Source organism: Emys orbicularis, chromosome 19 (assembly GCF_028017835.1).
Source record: "Emys orbicularis isolate rEmyOrb1 chromosome 19, rEmyOrb1.hap1, whole genome shotgun sequence".
Classification (NCBI taxonomy): Eukaryota; Metazoa; Chordata; order Testudines; family Emydidae; genus Emys; species Emys orbicularis.
In genome coordinates, this window is record NC_088701.1 from 4,778,214 (window position 1) to 4,802,397 (window position 24,184).

At 60.5% G+C, this 24,184-nt stretch overlaps 2 protein-coding genes across 2 annotated transcripts in view; one reads left to right on the top strand and one right to left on the bottom strand.

Annotated features, from left to right (window-relative positions):
• TRIP10 (thyroid hormone receptor interactor 10) overlaps positions 1 to 305 on the top strand; it is a 34,754-nt gene extending 34,449 nt beyond the window's left edge. Inside the window, exon 15 of the mRNA XM_065419627.1 lies at positions 157 to 305. Coding sequence (XP_065275699.1) covers positions 157 to 305 — 149 coding nt within the window. The remainder of the gene's footprint in view (positions 1 to 156) is intronic.
• A 5,218-nt stretch (positions 306 to 5,523) lies between these two features.
• Positions 5,524 to 15,235, bottom strand: LOC135891755 (breast cancer anti-estrogen resistance protein 3 homolog). Its single transcript, XM_065419418.1, has 9 exons — positions 15,128 to 15,235; positions 13,978 to 14,411; positions 12,910 to 13,007; positions 11,230 to 11,816; positions 9,474 to 9,589; positions 8,216 to 8,387; positions 7,541 to 7,652; positions 6,146 to 6,331; positions 5,524 to 5,696 (listed from the first exon to the last, which is right to left on the bottom strand). Exons 1-9 carry the CDS (start codon positions 15,233 to 15,235, stop codon positions 5,524 to 5,526), a joined length of 1,986 nt encoding a protein of 661 aa, XP_065275490.1.
• Between the last annotated feature and the right edge of the window lie 8,949 nt (positions 15,236 to 24,184).

Here is a 24,184-nt window from a genome sequence, read left to right on the forward strand (position 1 = left end):
AGAGGGTGTGATCCCCCTGGAGTCCTAGGACCTCTAACATACAGGTCCTCCTATCACAGGGATGGGGGGAACCTAGCTGAGCTCTGAAACGAGTGATTCTTCTAACCCCATTGCCTTGATTTCCCCTACCCCTTTCCTTCCTCCCCATCACCCCAGGTTCCAGCGAAGGCACCATCTCCATGACGGAGGGAGAGGAGCTGAGCCTGATGGAGGAGGACAAAGGCGACGGCTGGACGCGGGTGCGGAGGAGCAAAGGGGGCGAGGGCTACGTGCCAACATCCTACCTGCGGGTCACCCTGAACTGAGCTCGGGCCTCCCCGCCCGCCCGGAGAGCGGCAGCTGGCTCGTGGAGCTGCAGGGGGTGGCGGGGATTGGAGCAACGCTGCTGGAACCTGGGGGTTGGGACTCAGGGGTACAGGCGTGGAAGTGGCCTCTGGCCCTGCATAGACAAGTGGCCCTCGTGGGCAAGCAGTGGTGCCCGCTTGCAAAGCACATTGCCTGTGAGGGGAAGGAGAAACCCTTCCACCCCCTTCTGCCCAAGCCCCAGCTCTGTGGAATTTCACATTTCAGCATGGCCTCTCCGCTTATGGGGGAGGTTGCAGTGGGTGCTGGGGGAAGGGATGGACTGGGTTTCTGGCTGCTGCCCCTGCATACTCCATACTGCGCTCCCTCCGTCAGATCCCCTGTGAGTGAGTAACTCAACCTCCCCCTAAAAGCAGCTGCTGCACCCCCTCCCCTGCTCTTAAGCACCTGGGCTACGAACCCCACATTTCCCCCAGCGGTGTGGATGCAATCATCCCTGTGTCCACAAGGGGGCATGGTTCAGATTCCATCCCTCTATACTCAATGAGGACAGGGTTCCCCTACGGCCCCCCCACCCCCTCCAGTGCAGGGCTCATAGGAGCCTGTTATTATTTCCCCCTGTAGGGAGGGGGGGGTGCATGAGATCTCTGGGGTGAAGGGAGCTGCACCATCTCCTGCTAGCTTAGGGCAAAGGGATGCAGGTTCCATCAAGGTGTGCTGGGCAGAGCCCATGGGGGGGGGGGGGGGCGCTTATGGAATAGAAAGTGTCCTCTGTATCTATTCTTCCATGCTCGTCACCCTGGCATCTGGGCGCCGTCCACGTGCGTGTTAAGCAGCATGATAAACCTCAGTCCTGGGTTGGTTGTTTCCCTCCTGGGATTCGAACCCGGGACCTGTGGCTCCCCACTTAGGCTGGCGCCAGCCTGGCTGTTAATGGAACAGAGGCGCCAGCCAGCCGGGAGCCCCGGGTCCTGAACCTCCGTGCGTTCTCTGCCAGGGCCCGCGGGTCTGAATTCACCTGTCCCTGGGTGGGAGTGAGTGCCCGTTACAGCTGCTGCCACCAACTCCATCATTGGCCGAGCTCCAGCCCACTTCCCCCTCCGCCACTGTGGCCACGACATGCACTTTATTCCCCAGACTCCAGAACTCGCCCAGCCAAGGAAAAAAAGAGCGAAAAGTGCCTGCTGCATCAATGACTCTGTCCCCTGGGGGGCGGGGGAGGCTGATCTCGTTGGTGGGAGCCCAGGGGTCCGAGCTGCAGCCAACCCCTTCTGTGTAATAATTTTTTTTTTTTTTTTAGAGGACTCTAATATATTAGCTTTTTATACAGTGGCCAATTACTGCTCATTTTAGCCTATGCCTCAGTTAACCTGTAACATAAGTGTAAATGTCCCAGTTGTCTTGGCTTCTGTTCACCCTAGGGGGGAGGGAGGGGGCAGATCCTGTCTCCCCTCTGGTTCTGAGAAGTGGGTCTGGGGGTCGCTGGGCCGGAGCCCATAGAATGTATTTCCACTGCAGCCTGGTGCCTTTTACACTTTATGTAAATAGTTGATTTCCCCACCCCCACCTGTGCAGTTTTTAAGTTTATAAAAACAATACAGACTCTGTGGCACTGAGGCCTCAGTTTGTTTGGGACGTGGGAGGGGAGCAGAGCGGTTCGTCTGTGTTCCGGTACCACCTAGACCACCCTGCTCTTAGGGAGAGGGGCACGGTTGGTTGTGTATGTTACTGTCATGTCTAGAAGCCCCCCAGCTGAGAGCAGGACCCCACTGTGGTGGCCCGGGCCAGACATCCAGGCCTTGTCTTCACTAAGGCGAGGTCTACACCACAGCCCTATGTCGATATAGGGGGGTTGAAAAATCCACCCCCGTGAGCAGTGCAGTTATACTGACTTATCCCCCTGTGTACACAGCGCTATGAGGATGGGAGAGTTTCTCCTGTCAACATGGCCACCGCCTCTCGGGGCGGAGGATTAACTACGCTGACGGGAGCAGATCTGCTGGCAGAGTAGCGTTTTCACTCCAGTACGACAGCGGGGCAGCTGTCCTGTGAAGCCAAACCCTGAGGGATTCGAATACATGGGAATCCTAGAATATCAGGGTTGGAAGGGACCTCAGGAGGTCATCTAGTCCAACCCCCTGCTCAAAGCAGGAGCAATCCCCAACTAAATCATCCCAGCCAGGGCTTTGTCAAGCTTGACCTTAAAAACCTCTAAGGGTAAAGATTTCACCACCTCCATAGGTAACCCATTCCAGTGCTTCACCACCTTCCTAATATCCAACCTAAACCTCCCCCACTGCAACTTGAGACCATTACTCCTTGTTCTGTCATCTGGTACCACTGAGAACAGTCTAGATCCATCCTCTTTGGAATCCCCCTTCAGGTAGTTGAAAGCAGCTATCAAATCCCCCCCTCATTCTTCTCTTCTGCAGACTAAACAATCCCAGTTCCCTCAGCCTCTCCTCATAAGAGGAAGACGCTCTAGTGTGGCCGAGGCAGGGTGTAGTTTTCACATGCACTAGCAGGTCCAGCTACAAACTATGGAGCGGCTTAAGGTTTCCTTGAGGCTACGCCCAGTCTTCACTGGAACTTCACCTTGTATCAGTGTGTTGGCTAACACAAGTTAAGGGCACTTTTTTTTCCTAATGTGCTGGAGGGCCCGGCTGGGGATGTGGTCTGGGAAGTTTTTAAACGCAATGTAGCTAGTTGAGGCCAGCCCCGGTTTTGGAGGGGGTGGTATAGGGTTGTTCTAGACTACCTCTGTGGAGGTAAATTACCTGTGCCCCTGCTAATGTGATGTACAACCCCTTGTGGGGCTAGCCGGCAGTAGAAATGCATCCTGGTTTTGCAATGAGGACAGGGCTAAGGAGCGCTCATCCCTGTTTTTCATGTGATTTTAGTCAATAGGTCAATAACGTGCCATCGCTGGTAATTGGTAACAATGGTCAAGGAGGGTCTGGCTGGAGAATCTTGCCCGCATGCTCGGGGTTCTGCTGATCGCCATATTTGGGGTCGGGAAGGAATTTTCCTCCAGGGTAGATTGGCAGAGGCCCTGGAGGTTTTTCGCCTTCCTCCGCAGCATGGGGCAGGGGTCGCTTGCTGGAGGATTCTCTGCAACTTGAAGTCTTCAAATCATGATTTGGGGACTTCAACAGCTGAGTCAAGGGAGAGAATTATTCCAGGAGTGGGAGGGTCAGCTTTTGTGGCCTGCATCATGCGGGAGGTCAGACTAGATGATCATAATGGTCCCTTCTGACCTTAAAGTCTATGAGTCTATTTGGGGAAACTGAGGCACAGCAGCAGTGACAATCCCCCAGCTGCACAGTGGCAGACCTGCAACTAGAACACAGGTGGCCTCACAGGGTGCTAGTGGGTTTAGAGTAGGGGGAATTGGCCACCAGGACTCCTGGGTTCCGTTAGCAGTGCTAGGCACAGGGGAGAAGGGGGACTGGGAGTCAGGACTCCTGGGTTCTATTCTTAGCTGTGGGAGGGGCCTGGGCTCAAGTAGGTTTGCCTTCCATTGAGAGGAGGAATAACTCAGCGGTTTGAGCATTGGCCTGCTAAGCCCAGGGTTGTGAGTTCAATCCTTGAGGGAGCCATTTAGGGGTCTTGGGATTGGTCCTGCTTTGAGCAGGGGCTTGGACTAGGTGACCTCCTGAGGTCCCTTCCACCCCTGATAGTCTATGATTTTGCTATGTGACCATAGGCCTGTCTTGGTTTCCCCATAAGGGACATGGTACTTTTACTTCCATGTTAGAGGCAACATTTAAACTGCTTTTTTTCTGCTGGAGCAGGGGCCTAGTCACGCTTGTGCTGTCTCCAACCACCCCCCTTCTTACTCCACCGTGGTTGTGGGGAAGAGAGGGGGCCCCCACGAATGGAATAGCAGTTTAGCTCAGCTGCCATTTGCATTGGCTTATTCAGAGCAGGGGGCTTAAATTCCCACCCTCGCTTCGAGTGGTCCAGCTTCCCCCATAGACAAGGGCTGAGCCTGAGTTCAGAGCGTCCACACAGGGCTAAGCCTCGCTGTAACTACCCTCATTTAACTCCCCACCTTAGGCTCTCCTGGCCATAACCCTCCTGGCCAGCCGCTCCTTGCAGCATTGGACGGGCACCGACTCCAGCTGGTTCCCCTCACGTGAGCATAGACGCGGGGGGGGGCAGGAAAACACGACAGCCTGGCTCGGACCGTTCCCCTCGGTGGTGCGTTGTCTGGTTTCGCTTCCCCACTGCCCTGGGCTGAGGTCGGGGGCCGGGGGGGGGGGGGAAGGGGACGACACTAGGATGCTTTAGTTAAAGCGCGGCTGACAGCAGAAGCCGAGCATCCTAGTCTAACCCCTGGCTGGCCTCTCCTAGCCTGCACCCCGTCTGCAGCCTGCTTCCTGCCCAAACTGGCTGCAGAACCCAGGGGTCTCCTGCTGTAACCATTAGGCAATTCTTCATCCCTGGGGCAGAGATAACAGCCCCCTGCCACCCAGACTCAGGGGAGCTCCCCTAATGCATTGAGGGCAGCACAAAACCTGCTCATTGCAGGGGAGAAGGGGGCAGGGGCGGAGAGAGCCTTTTCACTAAGTCTCCCATAGTCAGTGGAAAGGATCAGGGCGTGGAGTTCTAGCCCTGCTCCTGTTGCACCAGTCCCCGCAGGCGGTAACTCAGCCCCTAGCCTCCGCCCCCACGTAACCTCCAGCCACCCCAGTGACAGGCGCTACCCTTTGCAGCAATTCTCCAAGCCAGCTGGAAGGCTTCGGTTTATTGCTCCAGCCACCTCTCCTCTGCTGGCGGGGGGAAATCCCCCCCCTGCTCCTCCGCTCCCTTTCACCAGCTCACACCCTCCCACGTTGGCAAAGAGGGGGAGGAAGCTAGAGCTGCAGTGGCATTTTGCATTTAAAAAGCCGTAGGCTCGCGGGTGCAATAGGTCCACCAATCCTTCCCACTCCCCCAAGCTTCTGTACACGGAGCAGCCGCCTCCAGCAGCCAGGCCCGGGGGGCTGGCAGAATACTGCACTGGCGTAAGCCGCGGAAATCTGTCTCCCCCGTCCTCTGCGGCGGTGGGGCCTGGAAGGCTTTCGGTCTCGGGCTAGTTTCCTTTCCCTCATCCTGCTACTGGCACTGGCTCGTGGAGAGATCTCCAGGCACTGGGCCGCGGTCGCTCCTCCATCCTGTGCTGACTTGGCACTGCAAGCCATTGTTCGTGGTCCGTGCCGTGGTGGCGGAGGAAACTCAGGGCTCCGTTTTCCCCGCTGGTTCTAGTTTCTGGGACAGCACCGTGAGGATGGCGTCGAATTTCCTGTAGCGCTCGGCCCGGTCCGCGGCCGCTCCTTTGCTGCCCCAGAATAAGCGGAGCGCGAACTCGGTTTGGAAAGCTTCGAGGAGCTCCGGCGTGGCTTGGAAGCCTAGGGAGAGGAGAGAAGATACCAGGGAAGGGCTGAGAGGTACAGGAGGTACAGGCCGGGGTCCTAAGAACTGGCTCCACGTACACTGGGGCTACTCAAACCATTTCCATCAAAGCTGGATTTGAGAATATTACTGTTTGGATCGGCCTCGGCTGTGCCTTGTGGGAGTCGGAGTGCAGTGGCTGCATATCCACCACCACCTCTAGGGGCAGGGCTCCCTCATTGGACTACGTCTCCCATGATGCACCACAGCATCGCTTCATGGTGCAGTGAAGCAATGGCAGCATGGGAGTCCCAGGTCAGGGGGGCATCATGGGAGATGTAGTCCAGCTGGGGAACCCAGCCCAGAGAAAATGGGGAGTATAACGAGGCAACTGAACTACAACTCCTATGAGGCTCTGGAAACCCTTTAGCCAGCCCCTGACCCACACAGCTCCCTGCAGCCCTACCTTGGAGCTTAGCCTCTGCGGTGGCTTTGTAGGCCCCAGCGCTGGTGGCGATGGAGCGGGCGGACTCCAGTGTGCGTAGGAGGAGGTCGCAGCTCTCCTCATGGTCGTCCCAGAGCTGCTCCCCTTCCATGAGGCTGATGAGAGGCAGGAGGTGAGGGATGGCGACCTCTCCTTGGGAGGAGTTCCCTGCAGCACGGGGACAAGGCGTCGGAGAGCCACCTTCAAGCAGGGGCCTGTACCTACTCACGTATCCAACCTGTGCCTTGTAGGCCAGGCACTACTGCCCAGACAAATCTGGCCCACCCCGATCTGCCGACAACCCAGATCCTTTGAGCAGCAAACATGCAGACCGTGGCCGCTGGAGCTGGAAGAAGAGTCCAGCAGCAGCAGCAGTAGGTCTTTTATCTCAGGCCTCGGTCTCTGCAAGTCTGGCCACTGGGGTTGATGCATCAGGCAAACAGGCCCAGAAGCGATCTGCCCTGAAACTGCAGTGAAACCCCAGCCCTCCCCCATGACTGTAGATGCTTCCAGCCGTCACATGTCACACCTGGCAGTAGTCAGTTGCAATGGGACACTGTATGGGGTCGGATGTCTTGGGGAGGGTCTAATTCTCTCCCTCCTACTTGAATGATGCTTTGCTGTTGCAGGGTGGGGCTAGAATAATAAGATTAAGAGGACTGGCCATGGAGGGTGAAATGCAGCCCTGGTCTAAAGGGTGCAGCTACAGACAGCCCAGAGGCTTACTGCAGAGGCTGCTGGGAGAAGAGGATCAGACCCCATTTGAGACATGGACAGAAAGACGTCCGCTCCATCTTAGGTACTGAGCTGGCACCCACCCCCCTGGCCCCTCACTGTCATTAATGCATTTATCCTCACAACCCTCAGAGAGGCCAGGCTCTCATCCCCATTGTACAGAGGGGGAAACTGAGGCACAGAGGGACTATGTGATTTGTCCACAGGGACTCTGGAGCAGAGCAGAGGATTGAAGCTGGTTTTCCCAAGTCTCAGGCCAGCACGCTAACCACTGGGCCAGCCATCCTCCTGGACTGGGCCAGGGCTCTGGCATAGGGGCATAAAAGGGTACTTGCAGGAAGGGGGGGAATAGCAGCACAATTAGGGGACCTGTACCATTTGGCAACAGAGGCGGGGGAGGGGGCCTGGCTGTGATCCAGCCCAGGCTGGTGGGACACAAGCCCAGGTGAGGCTACCCACCCCCCCAGCCTAATTCCCACCTCTCCAGGTGTCAGTCACCCCCTGCAGCCCTCTCTTCCTGGGGCGAGATTCACCCCCATGATACTCACCCCACATCCCCTCCTCCCCGAGGCAGATCCCTCCCCAGTTTGTTCCATCCCCTCTCAGGTCCATGGCCAGGGCCCCCAGCGGGCCTCGTCTCACCTTCCCCCCGGTGGAGGCGTTTCACGAAGGGCTTGAGGTCCTTCTCGAAGGCGATGGCGCTCTCGGTGTGGCTCTGCCGCAGCTTCTGCCACGTCTGATCCAGCCGCGCAATCTGCGGGGTGGTGGTGGGGACACGGGGATAGGAGTGAGATATTGGGGGGCTACGGCGGGTGCCCTGCCTTGGGGCAAGCACCACTGACCAGACCCTGGCAACTTGCCAGATGGCTGGGAGTCCCGTTCCTTAGGGATAGATCAAGGCCTATTGGATCCCATTATGCTGTAGCAACTCAAGACCCCCGACTGCGCCGGGCGCTGCGCAGACCAAGTGACCAAGATCGGGGCCCGCAGTGTGCTGGGCGCTGCACAGACCCATAGACAGTCCTTGCCCTGAACAGCTCACTGTATACACACCCAGTGCGGGCAGGGGAAACTGAGGGCCAGAGAGGAGACGCGACCTGTCCAAGGTCACTGGTCTCCTAGTCCATTAGAACACATTACCTCCCCCCAGTGGGGACCAAGGCAGTTCTGCTCCCCATAGTCTGTTCCTCAGGGCTCACAGCCCGTTCCTTGACGAGACAATTCCATACGCCCCTCTCTATGGGCCAGCCTGAACCATCCCTCTATTTCGGCCTCCATGGGGAACAGGAGCTAATCACCCCCCGGCCCGCCCCTCACCGGGGGCAGCTGCAGGCCCTTCATCACGGCCGACAGAGCAAACAGGTCCCCGGCCGAGCCCTTTAGCTCCACGGCCAGCTGGATGATCTTGTGCAGGGTGGCGGCTCGCTCCGCCACGGCCCCCGTGCAGCCCAGGATGTCCACGGCGATGCCCAGGGCAATGAGATGGTGCCTGGAAGGGACAGAGACACCGCAGGGGCTGAGCCTTACCACTCGTGAGCAGGGCATGCAGGGGAGCCCGGGCTGTAGCTGTTCAAGGGAGGTGGACATTACCTAGGGCAAGCTAAGCAGGTCCGGGCTTGGTCGTGTGTTAAATGGGAGACCTGCAAGGGAACCCCCCCATGCATAACATAGGGAGGGGCTCAGAAGGGGGAGCGCTCCCCACTGAGGTCTGGTCTCCACTTAAAACATAGGTCAACCTAGCTACAGTGCTCAGGGGTGTGAGAAATTCACTTCCCTGCCCTCCCCCCGAATGACATAGCTAAGCCCCAGTGTAGACACCCCTAGGGTGACAGAAGAATTCTTCCGTTGCCCTAGTTACTGCCACGGGAAGGGGTGGCTTTACTACAGCGATGGGAAAAACCTCTTCTGCCGTGATGAGGGTCCGCATTGTGGGTGTGGTGTAGTGTAGACGTGCCGGAGTCAGTGCAGATCCCAATGCCCCAGCATGGTGCTGTGGGGGGTTTCAGGAGGGGGCGCTCTCCCCCTGGCAGTCAGTACCACAGCGCAGTGCTAGGAGGCGCTCTGCCATCTTTCATGAGACCCCTGAGCTTGTCTACACAAACAAACATTTCGTTCGCAGTACGCTGGGGGTGGGCACTTGCTCCAGCCGGCCACGCTCTAAGATCTGGTCTCCACTACACACCTGTTGTGGTATAACTATGGCACTCAGGGTGTGAACCACTCTACCCCCCCCGAGTGACACAGCTATGTTGACCTAGCCCCCCCAGCATAGCCAGCACTATGTGGACGGGAGGGAAGCTCCCACCCTAGCTTGCCGCGAACTAAATGTTCATGTAGACAAGCCCTTAAGTCTTACCCTAGGCTGTGGTCAGTAAAGGCTTTACCCAGCCATGTTTTATTCTAACTTTCCCCCGCGGCTTTAATTAGACTCCAGCTCCTCCTCCTGCCGGTGCAAATCCTGCCGTGCAGCTATTTAGCCACCCTCGTGCGCTCCCCCAGAGGCAGCCGCATTTCAACACTGCCACGCCTCATCCCGCAGCCTCTGTCCCCACACCCTGCTCCCCCAGGCCGGTACCTTTCCAACAGGTCCAGGCGCAGCTGGTGCCCGTGAGGCAGGGTGATCAGCTCCAGCCCCGAGCTCACCCCCATCGCCCGCTGCTGCTCCCTGGGCACCCTGGTGATCCTGCCAGCCTGGTGCAAGCAACAAACAAGCGCAGGGGTGAGGGCCCGAGACCTGCCGGGACAAAGGGACCCTCCTGCCGGTGGGTGGGGGGGGGGGTGGAGGGGAGCCAGATCACTGGGTCCCCCAAGGGGCCTGGGGTTTTTCTCATTACACTGACGAGCCCCTGGATACTCTGATCCCCCCATTCCACATTCACTGGGGAGCGAGCAGTACCCCCAGCCAGGCTCAAGCAGGGCCATCCAAAGACCAGGGAGGGTGGGTCACCGTCGGTCCATAAGCCACCCCTGACCCATCTCCAGGATCGCTGTGCTGCAGGGAGTGGGGATCAATAGGGGGCGCTCTCCCCACACAGTTACTTCTGACCCCAATGCCCCAGCACAGCACTAGGGGGCGCTGTGCTACAAAGGAGCAGGGCGGGGGGCTCAGGAGGGGGCGCTCTCCCCTCACAGGCAGTGCCAACCCCAACCCGCTATAACTACCCGGATCTCCTGCTTCCGGGCGGAGCTATGGGGCTCCTACCCATTCTCCTTAGGGTGGGGACAGTTCCACAGCCCCCGAGATCCCCTACCCCCCTAAACAACCCCCCCGCTCAATATTTAACCCCTTCTACCCACAGGCTGCAGCTTAGCTAAGCTGGCAGGTCTCGGACTCTGGGAAGGGCCAGTCCAATGGGCCCTCTTGGCGGGGGAGAGCCTGAGGACCATGGGTGGGGCTGGGGCACGAGAGGAGAGGAGCGCTCCTATTAATTGGGCTGGAGAGGTCCGAGATGGGGCCACCGGCACAGGATAACAAGCCCCCCGGGGGAGAGCGGAGCAGCCGCTGTGCCTGGCTCAGGTATAAGTGCACAGACCCCAGTGGTCAGTTTTTACCCCGAGGGTCCGATTGCATCCCCAGGAGGTCCTGGGGTTCAGGGCCGTTAGAGGCAGGGGTGACGCCACCCACCCATCCATGCTGATGGGGTTTAGTGTCTGGGTGCTGGGTGGCGCTGGTAGCCTGGGATATCCAGGCCAATGATCCTGTCTGGCCTTAAATTCTATGGCTCTGTGGGGTCTTCCGCTAAAAGGGTCTCAAAGCAGTGGTGCCTCACAACCAGCTCACCTCCCCACACCCCACTGCCCTGGAGGGCACTATCATCCCCCCACTGTACAGACTGGGGAAACTGAGGCAGGGGGAAAGGAAGGGACTGACCCATAGTTGCACAGTGAGTTAGCAATAGAGCTGGGACTGGAACCCAGGAGTCCTGGCTCCCAGCACCCCCCTGCTCTAACCACTACACCCCACTCCCCTCCCAGAGCTAGGGATAGAACCCAGGAGTCCTGGCACCTGCCCCCCCCCCAACTATTAGACTCCAGTCCCCTCCCAGAGCTAGGGATAGAACCCAGGACTCCTGGCTCCCAGCGCCCCCCCTGCTGTAACCACTAGACCCCACTCCCCTCCCAGAACTAGGGTTAGAACCCAGGACTCCTGGCTCCCAGCCCCCCCCCCCCCCGCTCTAACCACTAGACCCCACTCCCCTCCCAGAACTAGGGTTAGAACCCAGGACTCCTGGCTCCCAGCGCCCCCCCCCCCCGCTCTAACCACTACACCCCACTCCCCTCCCAGAGCTAGGGATAGAACCCAGGAGTCCTGGCTCCCAGCGCCCCCTTACCAGACAGTCTATGTAGAGGATGTGCAGGGCCATGGTCCGGCAGTCATGCCGGTCGAAAAGGTCCTTGAGCCGTTTGAGGGCGCCAGGCTCCAGGGGCTTGTTGTCGGGGGGCAGGAGGAGCGAGTGGAAGCTGTGGGGCTGGAAGGAGGAGGCTGTCTCCAGTAGGGGGCGCACAAAGCCCTCCATCTCCTCCTCATAGGGGCGCGGCCGGGGGAGCGGCGCCACCTCGTCCTCGAGGAAGCCAAAGGCCGTGTCCGTGGCCCGGGCCCGGCCACGCCACTTCTCCTCGGTGTGCAGCCGAGCCACGTGGCTCCGCAGGCCGGCCGGGGCTTTGGGCACCAGCTCACAGTAGGTGCTGAGCTGCTCCTGGGAGGCGTCGCCCACCAGCATGGAGGGGGCCCGCAGGGGTTTGGGGGGAGCCTTGGAGTGCAGCTGCCCCTCCGAGCCGCTCAGGGCTGCACCCCCCTCGGGGTCCAGGCACCGGGGGGCGGTGGGCCGCAGCACGGGGTCGCTGCCAGTGCGGAAGACGGGCGAGGGGGGCGGGAGCTCGCCCCGTTCCTGGGTGCCGGCTGGAGCTTCCGGGCTGCCTGCAGAGGGAGATGGGACCATGTCAGAGCGGGGAACGGAGCAGCCGGACGCATGGACCCCACCGAGCCTGGTTCTGATCTCAGCCAGGACTGGTGTGAATCCGGAGTCGCTCCCCTAGGGACAGGGGAGTTAAACCAGCGTGAAAGCAGCGGGGTGGCAATCGGAGCTGCGGTGCTATGCAGCAGGGCCAGATCCCCAGGCTATAGCTCCACTGGAGTCAGTGGAGAGATGCAAATTTACACCAGCTTGAGGATCTGGTTTGTAAGGAGTCCATTATTTGGTGTATTATGGTAACGCCTGAGAGCCCCTGTCATGGTCCAGAACCCTGTTGCGCTAGGCACTGTACATTATCTATTAGATGTATTCTGGTAGCACCTAGGCGCCCTGCTCATGGACCAGGAGCGTGCTAGGCACTGTACATTATACAGAAGAACGGCCAGACTGGGTCAGACCAAAGGTCCATCTAGCCTAATATCCTGTCTTCCGACAGTGGCCAGTGCCAGGTACCCCGGAGGGAATGAACAGACCAGGGAATCACCAAGTGATCCATCCCCTGTCGCCCATTCCCAGCTTCTGGCAAACAGAGGCTGGGGACACCATCCCTGCCCATCCTGGCTAATAGCCATAGATGGACCTATCCTCCCTGAACTTATCTAGCTCTTTTTTGAACCCTGTTACAGTCTTGGCCTTCACAACATCCTCTGGCAAGGAGTTCCACAGGTTGACTGTGCGCTGTGTGAAAAAATACTTCCTTTTGTTTGTTTTAAACCTGCTGCCTATTAAGGCGTCTATTAGATGATTTCACCCCTCAGCTCACAGAGAGCCAAGAAGCGAATATTACAGTAGCACCTAGGAGCCCCACTCCATGAGCGTGCTAGGCACTGTACATTATCTATTAGGTGTATTATGGTACCACCTGGGAGCATTGCATTAGGGAGCTGCACAAATCCTGTTACACCAGCGTCAATCCAGAGGAACTGCATTGAAGGTGGCAGCCAAACCAACCCCTGCCCTGTACCCCCCACGTGGCGGAAGGGGTTAATACCCCCCAGCAGAGGCAGCCTTTGCCCTCCAGCCCCGGACCCCACGCACCTGTCCGCAGGTTACTGTCTGACTGCGCCGTGTAGAGGGAGGGTCTCCGGCCCAGCTGATCCAACCCGGTGGGGTGGCTCCCACTCCTGTCTTTCACTCTGCAGGGAGAAGCGGTGACACCGTGAGCCCCAGGCCACTGCAGACCCCCAAGCTGCAAAGGGCCCACGCCCAGAATGAAGGGGATGCCGGAGTAATGGGCCTGGCTGTCAGATCTGGGCTGCTCCATGGAACGTGATCATTCGTGGGGAAGCCAGTTTGGAGCCCGAGTCACTGGTGTGAGTCAGGCACAGCACCAGGGACCAGCCTTTCAGACCCAACCCACAGCGTGGGGGGCAGTTTGGCAGACACGGGGTTAATAATCAGGGCAGCCCCTATCCCCCTGGGTTCGGAACGCGCTTAGCAAGGAATTGAGCATCACAACCCATCCCCGGATGAGAGGCTCAGAAGACACACTTCACTGATGGGGAAACTGAGGCACGGAAAGGGGAATGGGCTTCCCCCGAGGTCACACTGCGACTCTATGGTACAGCGGGAATAGAACCCAGGAGTCCTGACTCCGAGTCCTCCCTGCTCAAACCCACCAGACCCCCAACTCCCCTCCCAGGGCTGGGAACCGAACCCAGGCCTCCTGACTCCCAGCTCGTCCCGCGCTCTAACTATTAGACCCCACTTCCCTCCCGGAATTGGGCAGAGAACCCAGGCGTCCTGACTCCCAGCCCGTCCCCCGCTCTAACCACTAGACCCCACTTCCCTCCTGGAATTGGGCAGAGAACCCAGAAGTCCTGACTTCCAGCCCATCCCCTAACCACTAGACCCCACTTCCCTCCTGGAATTGGGCAGAGAACCCAGGCGTCCTGACTCCCAGCCCATCCCCCGCTCTAACCACTAGACCCCACTTCCCTCCCAGAATTGGGCAGAGAACCCAGGCGTCCTGACTCCCAGCCCGTCCCCCGCTCTAACCACTAGACCCCACTTCCCTCCCAGAATTGGGCAGAGAACCCAGGCGTCCTGACTCCCAGCACCCCAGCCCGAGTTCTAACCAGGGCCATTTCCCATCCCAGCGCTCACCGGAGCAGGTTCCCCTCTGTCGCCATCTCCCCAGCGGTGAGCCTGCGGAGGCTGAGTCTGCGGGGAGCCGCGTCCCCCTTGGCCGGCTCCTGCCCGTCCAGACGGGGCTGGCCGGTGGCCCGGTAGCGCTCCTGCAGCCAGCGCAGCGGCACGTCCCGGTTGACGGGCCGGGAGACCACGGCGCCCGAGGTCTCCGAGACGGGCGTGCGGTTGCCCACGTAGAAGCGCACCAGGGCCGGCACGTTGTCGAACTGGTCCTGCTCGAACTGGAAGAGGGTGCGGGAGTAGCCCAGGCGAGGGCGCAGCACCACCCGGATGATCTTGAAGTGCAGGGGCTCGCCCCGCCAGCGACACGACAGCACGTAGTCCCCCTGGCTGGAGCCTGAGTCCCGGATCAGGAAATCCCCGTCCTCCCCCAGCAGGGAATCTGCCTCCTGGGGAGACAAGGGCTGTTCATGGGTGGGGATGGCAGGCAGCGGGACTAGTGGTTAGAGCAGGGGGGGCTGGGAGTCAGGACTCCTGGGTTCCATTCCCGGCTCTGGGAGGGGAGTGGAGTCTAGTGGTTAGAGCAGGGAGGGGGCTGGGAGTCAGGACTCCTGGATTCCATCCCTGCCTCTGGGAGGGGAGTGGAGTCTAGTGGTTAGAGCAGGGAGGGGGCTGGGAGTCAGGACTCCTGGATTCCATCCCTGCCTCTGGGAGGGGAGGGGGGTCTAGTAGTTAGAGCAGGGAGGGGGCTGGGAGTCAGGACTCCTGGATTCCATCCCTGGCTCTGGGAGGGGAGGGGAGTCTAGTGGTTAGAGCAGGGAGGGGGCTGGGAGTCAGGACTCCTGGGTTCCATCCCTGGCTCTGGGAGGGGAGTGGAGTCTAGTGGTTAGAGCAGGGAGGGGGCTGGGAGTCAGGACTCTTGGGTTCCATCCCTGGCTCTGTCACTGACTTTCTGTGTGACCTTGGCCAAGTCCCTTCCCCTCCCTGCACCTCTGGCTTCCCCTCCGTAAAACAGGGATACCGAGCCTTCCGGGCGGCGGGACTGAGCTCCATGGGGCAGGGCCTCTCTCTGGATCTATGCAGCATCCAGGGCAATGAGACCTGACCTCAGCTGGGGCCTTGGAGCACTACCATAATACACCTAATAGATGGGAATCGTGGGTACCTCCCGTGGCAGGCAGCCATGGTACCACGCGTGGCTCCGCAGCTCGTCGGTGCTGAGCTTCAGCTCCTCCTCCAGCTCCTTCCTGAGCGACTCCTTGGCCAACTCCATGGTCACCTGGATGACGAAAGGTCAAAGGTCAGCAGCAACATCTTCCTCCCAGCAACTGGTTTGGTGCCCCCACCCTCCCGGACTCTGACCTCCCGGCCCATTCCCCCCAGACCCACGCAGCCTGATCTGTCGCAGCCTCTGACCTCAGGACAGGGCAGTTTCCTACCAGGGTCAGAGAGCAGACAAGGATCTCCCCCCGCCCTCCACTGCCTTGAGGACTTTGCCCCCTACTCCTGCTGGTCATCCATTAACCGCTTCTCTGCCTGATCCATTAGCACAACAGGTGCTAGTCATTCCATAGGGCTGAATCAGCATGGCCCGGTGCCAACGGGAACCCCAAGGCGCAGGCCTGCTGGGTCGCCGCCAGTGCCAGCGCCACTTTCACATCCCCAGTGTGCATTACAACAGCACCCAGAGCCTTCACCTGAGATCAGGGCCCGCTGTGCCAGGCGCTGCACGGACACACAGTGAGAGACAGGCCCTGTCCCAGCTGAGCTCAGGGGCCCCGGGGCCGGGCGCTGCACAGACACACAGTGAGAGACAGGCCCTGTCCCAGCTGAGCTCAGGGGCCCCGGGGCCGGGCGCTGCACGGACACACAGTGAGAGACAGGCCCTGTCCCAGCTGAGATCAGGGACCCCGGGGCCGGGCGCTGCACAGACACACAGTGAGAGACAGGCCCTGTCCCAGCTGAGATCAGGGCCCTGCTGTGCCGGGCGCTGCACGGACACACAGTGAGAGACAGGCCCTGCCCCAGCTGAGATCATGGCCCCGTTCTGCCGGGCGCTGCACAGACACACAGTGAGAGACAGTCCCTGTCCCAGCTGAGATCAGGCCCCGTTCTGCCGGGCGCTGCACAGACACACAGCGAGAGACAGGCCCTGCCCCAGCTGAGATCATGGCCCCGTTCTGCCGGGCGCTGCACAGACACACAGAGAGAGACAGTCCCTGTCCCAGCTGAGATCAGGCCCCGTTGTGCCGGGCGCTGCACAGACACACAGTGAGAGACAGGCCCTGTCCCAGCTGAGATCAGGGCCCTGCTGTGCCGGGCGCTGCACGGACACACAGTGAGAGACGGTCCCTGCCCCCGCTGAGATCAGGGCCCGCTGTGCCAGGCGCTGCACAGACACACAGCGAGAGACAGTCCCTGTCCCAGCTGAGATCAGGGCCCCGTTCTGCCGGGCGCTGCACAGACACACAGTGAGAGACAGACACTGCCCCAGCTGAGATCAGGGCCCCGTTCTGCCGGGTGCTGCACAGACACACAGTGAGAGACAGGCCCTGCCCCAGCTGAGATCAGGCCCCGTTGTGCCGGGCGCTGCACAGACACAGAGAGAGAGACAGTCCCTGCCCCAGCTGAGATCAGGCCCCGTTGTGCCGGGCGCTGCACAGACACACAGAGAGAGACAGTCCCTGCCCCCGCTGAGATCAGGGCCCCGTTCTGCTGGGCGCTGCACAGACACACAGCGAGAGACAGTCCCTGCCCCCGCTGAGATCAGGGCCCCGTTCTGCCGGGCACTGCACAGACACACAGTGAGAGACAGGCCCTGCCCCCGCTGAGATCAGGGTCCCGTTGTGCCGGGCGCTGCAGACAATGAGAAATAGACAAAATGGTAAAATCCAGGCTAACAATCCTTCCTCTCGCTTTGTCTCCTTAGACTGTGAGCTCTTCGGGGCAGAGACGCTCTCCCTCTGCCTGAGCCGCATGGCAGGGGCACCCCCAATCTCAACTGGGACCTGCGCAGCACCCAGCCCGATGGCGGGGGGGGAGGGGGGAAGCCGATCCCGGTCGGGGCCTCGAGACCAGGGGTTCTCAACCTTTTCCTTTCTGACGCCTCCCCAGCACGCTACAAAAACGCCACGGCCCAGCTGTGCCACAACAACTGATGTTCTGCATCTAAAAGCCAGGCCGGCGTTACGGGGCAGCAAGCCGGGCAACTCCCTGGGGCCCCTTGCCACAGGGGGCCCCGCAAAGCTAAGTTGCTCAGGCTTCAGCCCCGGGTGGCGGGGCTTGGGGCCCTGGGCTGCAGTCCTGTGCGGCAGGGCTTTGGCTTTCTGCCCTGGGCCCTAGCGAGTCTAATGCCAGATGTGCTTGGCGGACCCCCTGAAGCCTGCACGCGGCCCCCCCCAAGGGGCCCCGGACCCCTGGGTGAGAACCACTGCTCTAGACTCGACTGTAATATCACCACTAACGTTCGTGCCGGTGGCTTTGTGGGTAACGCTGTGCAAAGAGGCTGAGGAAGAGGGGAAGGCGATAAGAAGCGGGCGTGGAAAGAGCAAAGTGCCAAAAGCAGCCGTGGCATGTAACCCTCTCGGATCCATTTACCCTGCGAGGAGCCTGCCTGTTCACCCGGCTCCGGAGGAGTCTAGGCTAGTCCTCGGGATCAGATCCTCCTGTCCCAACGGTGGCTCCTCCGAACTGTCTGCTCGGGGCGGGTTCCTTCCGGTTCACGCAGCTCCTTGCCCAGGCAGGTTATCAGATGCTGAGCACACCTTGGGATGCCTGGGCGCTGAGTCAGCGGCACTGAGAGCCCGCCAGCAGGCCGGAAGTGTTCCAGCCCAGCGAGCGGGCCCCGTGGTGCAGCTCCAACCGGCTGGCATGCAAGAATCCTCAACGCAGGGGACGGGGCCGTTCAAGACGAGTCTGCACTCCTGCTTACGGAGGAGAGGGAGAGGGCACTGCAGGAGCTGGGGGTTTGCCCTGCAGCCAGCTTGCGCCCCACAAGATCACTGCACCCTGGTTGCCTATGTGCCTCAGTTTCCCCTCCTCTTGCACCCTGGTGGGACTCAGCGACCATGCAACTGGGAACAGAATGCAGGAGTCCTGCTTCCCAGCCCGCCTGGCACTCTCCTTCCAGAGCTAGGACTCCTGGGTTCTAATCCAGTCTCCCCACCACACCAACCACTAGACTCCACTCCCCTCCCAGAGCCTGGTTGATTCACCTTACTGAACAGACAGCGTTCACCTTCAGCCTTGGATCCAGGATCCCCACGTCCCTCTAGTCCTTTTCTAGGGCTCCGGTCACCCTCGGATCAGGACCCCCTGCTAGCCTTGCTCCTGGGCGCCTGCCCCAGCTCCTGCCCCAGCCCCCACAAGCAGCTACCCTGTGCAGAGCCCCCCTTCTCCTCCACCCACCCCGGACTGCCCCAGCCTCTTCTCAACCGACACTGACTTCAAGCTTCTACTTACGGAGACCCCCAATAAGTCACTTGACTCTTCACAGCTGTGGTCCCTAAAGTCAGGGGCTGCGCCTTGGGGCTCCCAGTCACATGCTCCCTACAGCACCTCCTGCTGGGAGGGGCTGGGACTGGAGTGGCCAGGAGCTCCTCCACAGCCAGCGCTCCTGCTCCACTCCCCACAGCGCCCCCTGCTGGGAGAGGCCAGGGCTGGGATAGCTGGGAGCTCCCCCCACAGACAGCGCTCCTGCCCCGCTCCCCACAGCGCCCCCTGCTGGGAGAAGCCAGGGCTGGGGTAGCTGGGAGCTCCTCCCACAGCCAGCGCTCCTGCCCTGCTCCCCACAGCGCCCCCTGCTGGGAGAGGCCAGGGCTGGCATAGCCGGGAACTCCCCCCACAGCCAGCGCTCCTGCCCTGCTCCCCACAGCGCCCCCTGCTGGGAGAGGCCAGGGCTGGGATAGCTGGGAGCTCCCCCCACAGCCAGCGCTCCTGCCCCGCTCCCCACAGCGCCCCCTGCTGGGAGAGGCCAGGGCTGGGGTAGCTGGGAGCTCTCCCCACAGGCAAGGCTCCTGCCCCACTCCCCACAGCGCCCCCTGCTGGGAGAGGCCAGGGCTGGGGTAGCTGGGAGCTCCCCCCACAGCCAGCGCTCCTGCCCCGCTCCCCACAGCGCCCCCTGCTGGGAGAAGCCAGGGCTGTGGTAGCTGGGAGCTCCCCCCACAGCCAGCGCTCCTGCCCCGCTCCCCACAGCGCCCCCTGCTGGGAGAAGCCAGGGCTGGGATAGCTGGGAGCTCCCCCCACAGCCAGCATTCCTGCCCCGCTCCCCACAGCGCCCCCTGCTGGGAGAGGCCAGGGCTGGGGTAGCTGGGAGCTCCCCCCACAGCCAGCGCTCCTGCCCCGCTCCCCACAGCGCCCCCTGCTGGGAGAGGCCAGGGCTGGGGTAGCTGGGAGCTCCCCCCACAGCCAGCGCTCCTGCCCCACTCCCTACAGCGCCCCCTGCTGGGAGAGGCCAGGGCTGGGGTAGCCTACATTTCCTACAATGGTACTTCTACAACAGAGGCGGCAGAGGGATCCCAAATTCCGTGGGTCACAAACTGAGACTCTGAGCTCCTTGTGCTGCTGCCACGTGGCTCACCCAGCCCCTTTGGCCCCAAATGCCGTCCTTCCCTGTGGCCTGGGTGTGTCTCCGTATCCCGGCACCGCCCTGCCCAACCAGCTGCTGTGCCGCAACGGGAACCCTAGAGCAGTGGTTCTCAACTGGGGGGGCCACAAGCAGGTTTCGGGGGGGGCCGCCAAAACGAACCAGAGAGGGGCCAGCATTAGACTCGCTGGGGCCCAGGGCAGGAAGCCGAAGCCCGAGCCCCACCACCTGGGGCTGAAGCCAAAGCCCGAGCAACTTAGCTTCACAGGGGGACCCCTGTGGCGTGGGTCCCTGGGCAATTACCCTGCTTGCTACCCCCTAACGCCGGCCCTGGCTTTTAATCTACTGGGTATGCAGAAAACCAGATGTTGTGACACAGGTGGGCCATGGAATTTGTATAGCATGGGGGGGGGGAGGGGCTCAGAAAGAAAAAGGTTGAGAAGCTCAATGCACCCGCGGGTGCCACACCCAAGCTGGAAGGACCGTCTGCCCCCGTTAGACGACATGAGACAGCCGCCGATTGGGATTCTGATCTAGAGCCTCCTCGCAGGGGACTAGGCGCCTGCAAAGCCTGTTTGCCTAGAATACAATTAACAAGGACAGGCCCAGCCGGCACAGGGGTCCTGCTGGGCGAAAGAGGAGCCATTGCAGTTTAACTCACTTCCTCAGCCTGACAGGCAAGGGGCCCAAAATGATCAGGGCGTGGAGGCATGCCCCAGATGACCCCGACAGGTGACCCACACTCCCTGCTGCAGAAGGTGGCAAATCCCGTCACTTCCCAGGTCCCTGCCACTCTGGCCCGGGGGAAAATTCCTGCCCGACCCCAGATCTGCCGATCAGTTTGACCCTGAACAGGTGAGCAAGACCCACCAGCCAGACATCTCTGGCCCTCCTCAGAGCACCGGTCCCCGTGGTGTCCCATCTCCAGCTGTGGAGTGCTGCAGCATGGGCCACCCGCCCAGCTCTGGCATCAGCCAAGCTCTACCTCCAGCCCTGAGCCCACTCAGCGGGCATTTTGCAGCTGATGTCAACCGGTCTAGGATCAGGCCCTGAGCGTGGGCAGCGGTCCGTTCTCTTGACTTCCCGCCCCACGCGTTAGCTACCCGACCGTCCACACCACTCACACGTGGGACCAGGAGGGAGCATTTGCCCAAACATGTGGCACAATGGGCTACAATTTACGACCCCACGGTGCTTATTTGGATCTCAGGCTGTCCCTGCAGACCTAAAGGACAGTGACTCACCCCCTGGGCCATAATTTGGGCCCTAGCTTAGGTCTTGGGAGACCCAGGTTCTAATCCCTGCTCTGCCGCAGACTCCCAGGGTGACCTTCAGCAAGTCACGTAGCCTCTCTGAGCCTCAGTTTCCCCATTTGTACAATGGGAATACCAGCACTGCCCTGCCTCAGGTGGGGGGTTGGGAGGATAAATATATTAAAGACCGCAAAGGGCTTTGAGATTTGCTTGTGAAAAGCACCGTGGAAGAGCTGTGATTATATCCCCTGCTCAACCAGCCAGCCCTCTGCTTCCTTTGATCCTTGTAGCAGAGCTGCCAAGACAAAATTCCTGCCAAGGTCAGGGACAGGCCCCCGTCTACAGAAGGGCTGAGCCCTCTACAGCCAGCGCAACTGCCCAGCTCGGTAGATCACAAGCCCAGATCTGAGGTGACCTCCCCCGTGGCTAATTCCCCTCACTGTTACAAATGTGATTCTTATTTGCAGCGTGAATTGGTCTGGCCTCAGCTTCCAGCCGCTGCATCTCTTCCTGCTAAATGTAAGGGCTGCCTAGGATAGGTGCTTCTAGGCTGTGATCAAGTCACCTCTTAACCTTCTCTTGGATAAGCTAAACAAATCAGGCTGCTTAATTCTCTCAGCATCAGGCCGGTTTGAATCACTCACATCAAGGGATACAAGAATCTATGACTTACAGGCAACTCCGGGGCATCACGCGAGGGGATGCCCAGTCTGACGGGGCATCCAACCCTCTAGGACCGTTCACCACTGGGTTTGATAGGTCTCTGCCCTCCAGAGCTCACGCCAAGCCCCCCGCAGAGATGCTTCCTCCTAAAAGGAGATGAGATTCAGATCAAAAGCCCCCTGGGAAGAAACTGATTGGCAAGACAAGTGAGATGAAAGGAGGGGCAGCTCCCAAGCTCTTCGGGCCCCATAGCCCCAGCAAAGAATTAAAGAGACAGATAAAAAGTCACAGGGAGACACAGTACATGCTGGACCCCGATTTTTATCAGTGGGGCAGACCGAAAAAGCAGCTAAGCCAGGCGAGCGCACCAGCCACGCTCCATGGAGAATGGGGAGACGCGGGGCCAGGGTCTGACCTCAGCTAGGGTGATGTAAATCCAGAGTCACTCCAGTGACATCCATGGATTGACACCATTGTCTGGATCTAATGCAACAGGGACTGGGGGCAGGGTGGGGGATACCAGGCTGGCTGTGACAAATCAGACCAATGGGCCCATCAAGGGTGAGGCAATAAAGAGCTAGATGGGTACATTGAGCTGATCCAGGGTGGGGTGGGCAGGATACTGGGCTAGATGGGCCCATTGGCCTGATCTGGCACCATCGTGTGGGCGGGGAGGGAAGAGGCGGGATACTGGGCTAGATGGGCCCATTGGCCTGATCTGGCACCATGGTGTGGGCGGGGAGGGAAGAGGCGGGATACTGGGCTAGATGGGCCCATTGGCCTGATCTGGCGCCATCGTGTGGGCGGGGAGGGAAGAGGCGGGATACTGGGCTAGATGGGCCCATTGGCCTGATCTGGCACCATGGTGTGGGCGGGGAGGGAAGAGGCGGGATACCGGGTTAGATGGGCCCATTGGCCAGACCTGGCAGCATGGTGTGGGCGGGGAGGGAGGAGGTGGGATACTGGGCTAGGTGGCCCATTGGCCAGACCTGGCAGCATGGTGTGGGCGGGGAGGGAGGAGGTGGGCTTGATGTGCCTATTGGTCTGATCCCGCAGGACAGTCCCTATGTCCAGGCCCCTGAACTCCATGTCACTAGGTGAGCGGCAATGCAGGGGCCTTGTGATGCCGTAATTTTCCTGGCTCTCATCACCCTTCTAATCCCCCGGCGCAGCCCCATTGGACGGGAGCTGCACGCCCGGCTCAGGACATGGCCCTGGCCCTGTGGCTTCATCCCTAGGAATCATAGAATCATAGAATATCAGGGTTGGAAGGGACCTCAGGAGGTCATCTAGTCCAACCCCCTGCTCAAAGCAGGACCAATCCCCAACTAAACCAAACACAAAGGGCTGGGCGGCCGCACAATGGGGAGGAAATCCTCCGCCCTGGCATGCTTCCCCCCAGCCATCGCAGGCCCGGTTTGCTGGAACACCACCAGCCTTGAGGCAGGCTCAGGGATTGGATCCGCCTCCCACACTCCCCAGGGATCTCAGCTGGTGTAAATCAGCCAGACTCCAGCGGAGCATCGCCCATTTACACGGGTGCAAAAGGCAAACTGGCAAAGGGAACGGACACCAACGACCGGACAACGGAGCCAGCGCGACTGCAGGGGAAGGAAGCCGGTCACCCGAAATAAGTGACGTAACCCGTGTATTCGTTCCGATCAGCCACAGCCCACCGCCTCCAGCGCGGCCTGTGCCAGGGCTCTGTGGGCACCGCGTGCCCCTGACCACAGCATAGGCATGACACATGCTGGCCACATGCTGATTTCAGATACCCCAGGGTAAATCCAGGGTCCCCCTCCGACTGCCACGGGGTCAGGGCTGAACCAGGCCCTACACCCCCCAATTGTCTTTCCCGCAAATAGATCGTCACGCAGTCAAAGCCCTTCTTCCAAGGGCTAGATAAGGGGGGTTGTGCTTTTAATCCAGCTGCAGGGTGTGTGTTGGGGGGTAACCAGCAAACAAAGGGTGCTGGGTTGGGGGCAGGGTATGCAGGGGATTTAGGGAGAGCTCCAGTCTCTCTCTGGGGAAACAATCTGAAAAATGGCAGTGTGGGAACAGAGATAAGATTCCCCCTAGGCTTGGGGGGGGGGGGGAGGTCTTTGCTAACATGCTCCCCCAAAACAAATCTCACCCAGCCCTGTAACTGGGTACCCCATCAGGGCAGGAGCTAGTGGGAACGTCTCCCATCTCACTGCCAGGGCAGGGTCCCCAGAATAGATCCCCCCCCATCCTGGTCTTCTATAGGGCACGGCTCCCTCCCTCAGATCTCACCTCCCGGACACCCCCCCTCCCCCGATCTGGATCTCCTATGGGCAGGGTCCCCCCCCATCTCACCTCCCGGACACCCCCCCCCATCTGGATCTCCCATGGGCAGGGGTCCCCCCCCATCTCACCTCCCGGACACCCCCCCCATCTGGATCTCCTATGGGCAGGGTCCCCCCCCCCCCATCTCACCTCCCGGGCAGTCCCCCACCCCGATCTGGCTCATTTCCTTTCCTATAGGGCAGGGTCCCCACCCAGATCTCACCTCTAGGATACCCCCCCCCCCGGATTCTAGCCGCCCCCCAAGACAGAAGCAACCCCCCTGGAGACACCCCCCCCCCGCAGGGCTCCCCCTTCCCGGCCACCCCCAGCCAGGGCAGGCGCAGGGGCGGGTGTCTCCCCCGTACCTGAGCGGCTGGGGCGCAGCGCTGCGGTTGCGGGTCCCGTGCGCGGCTCC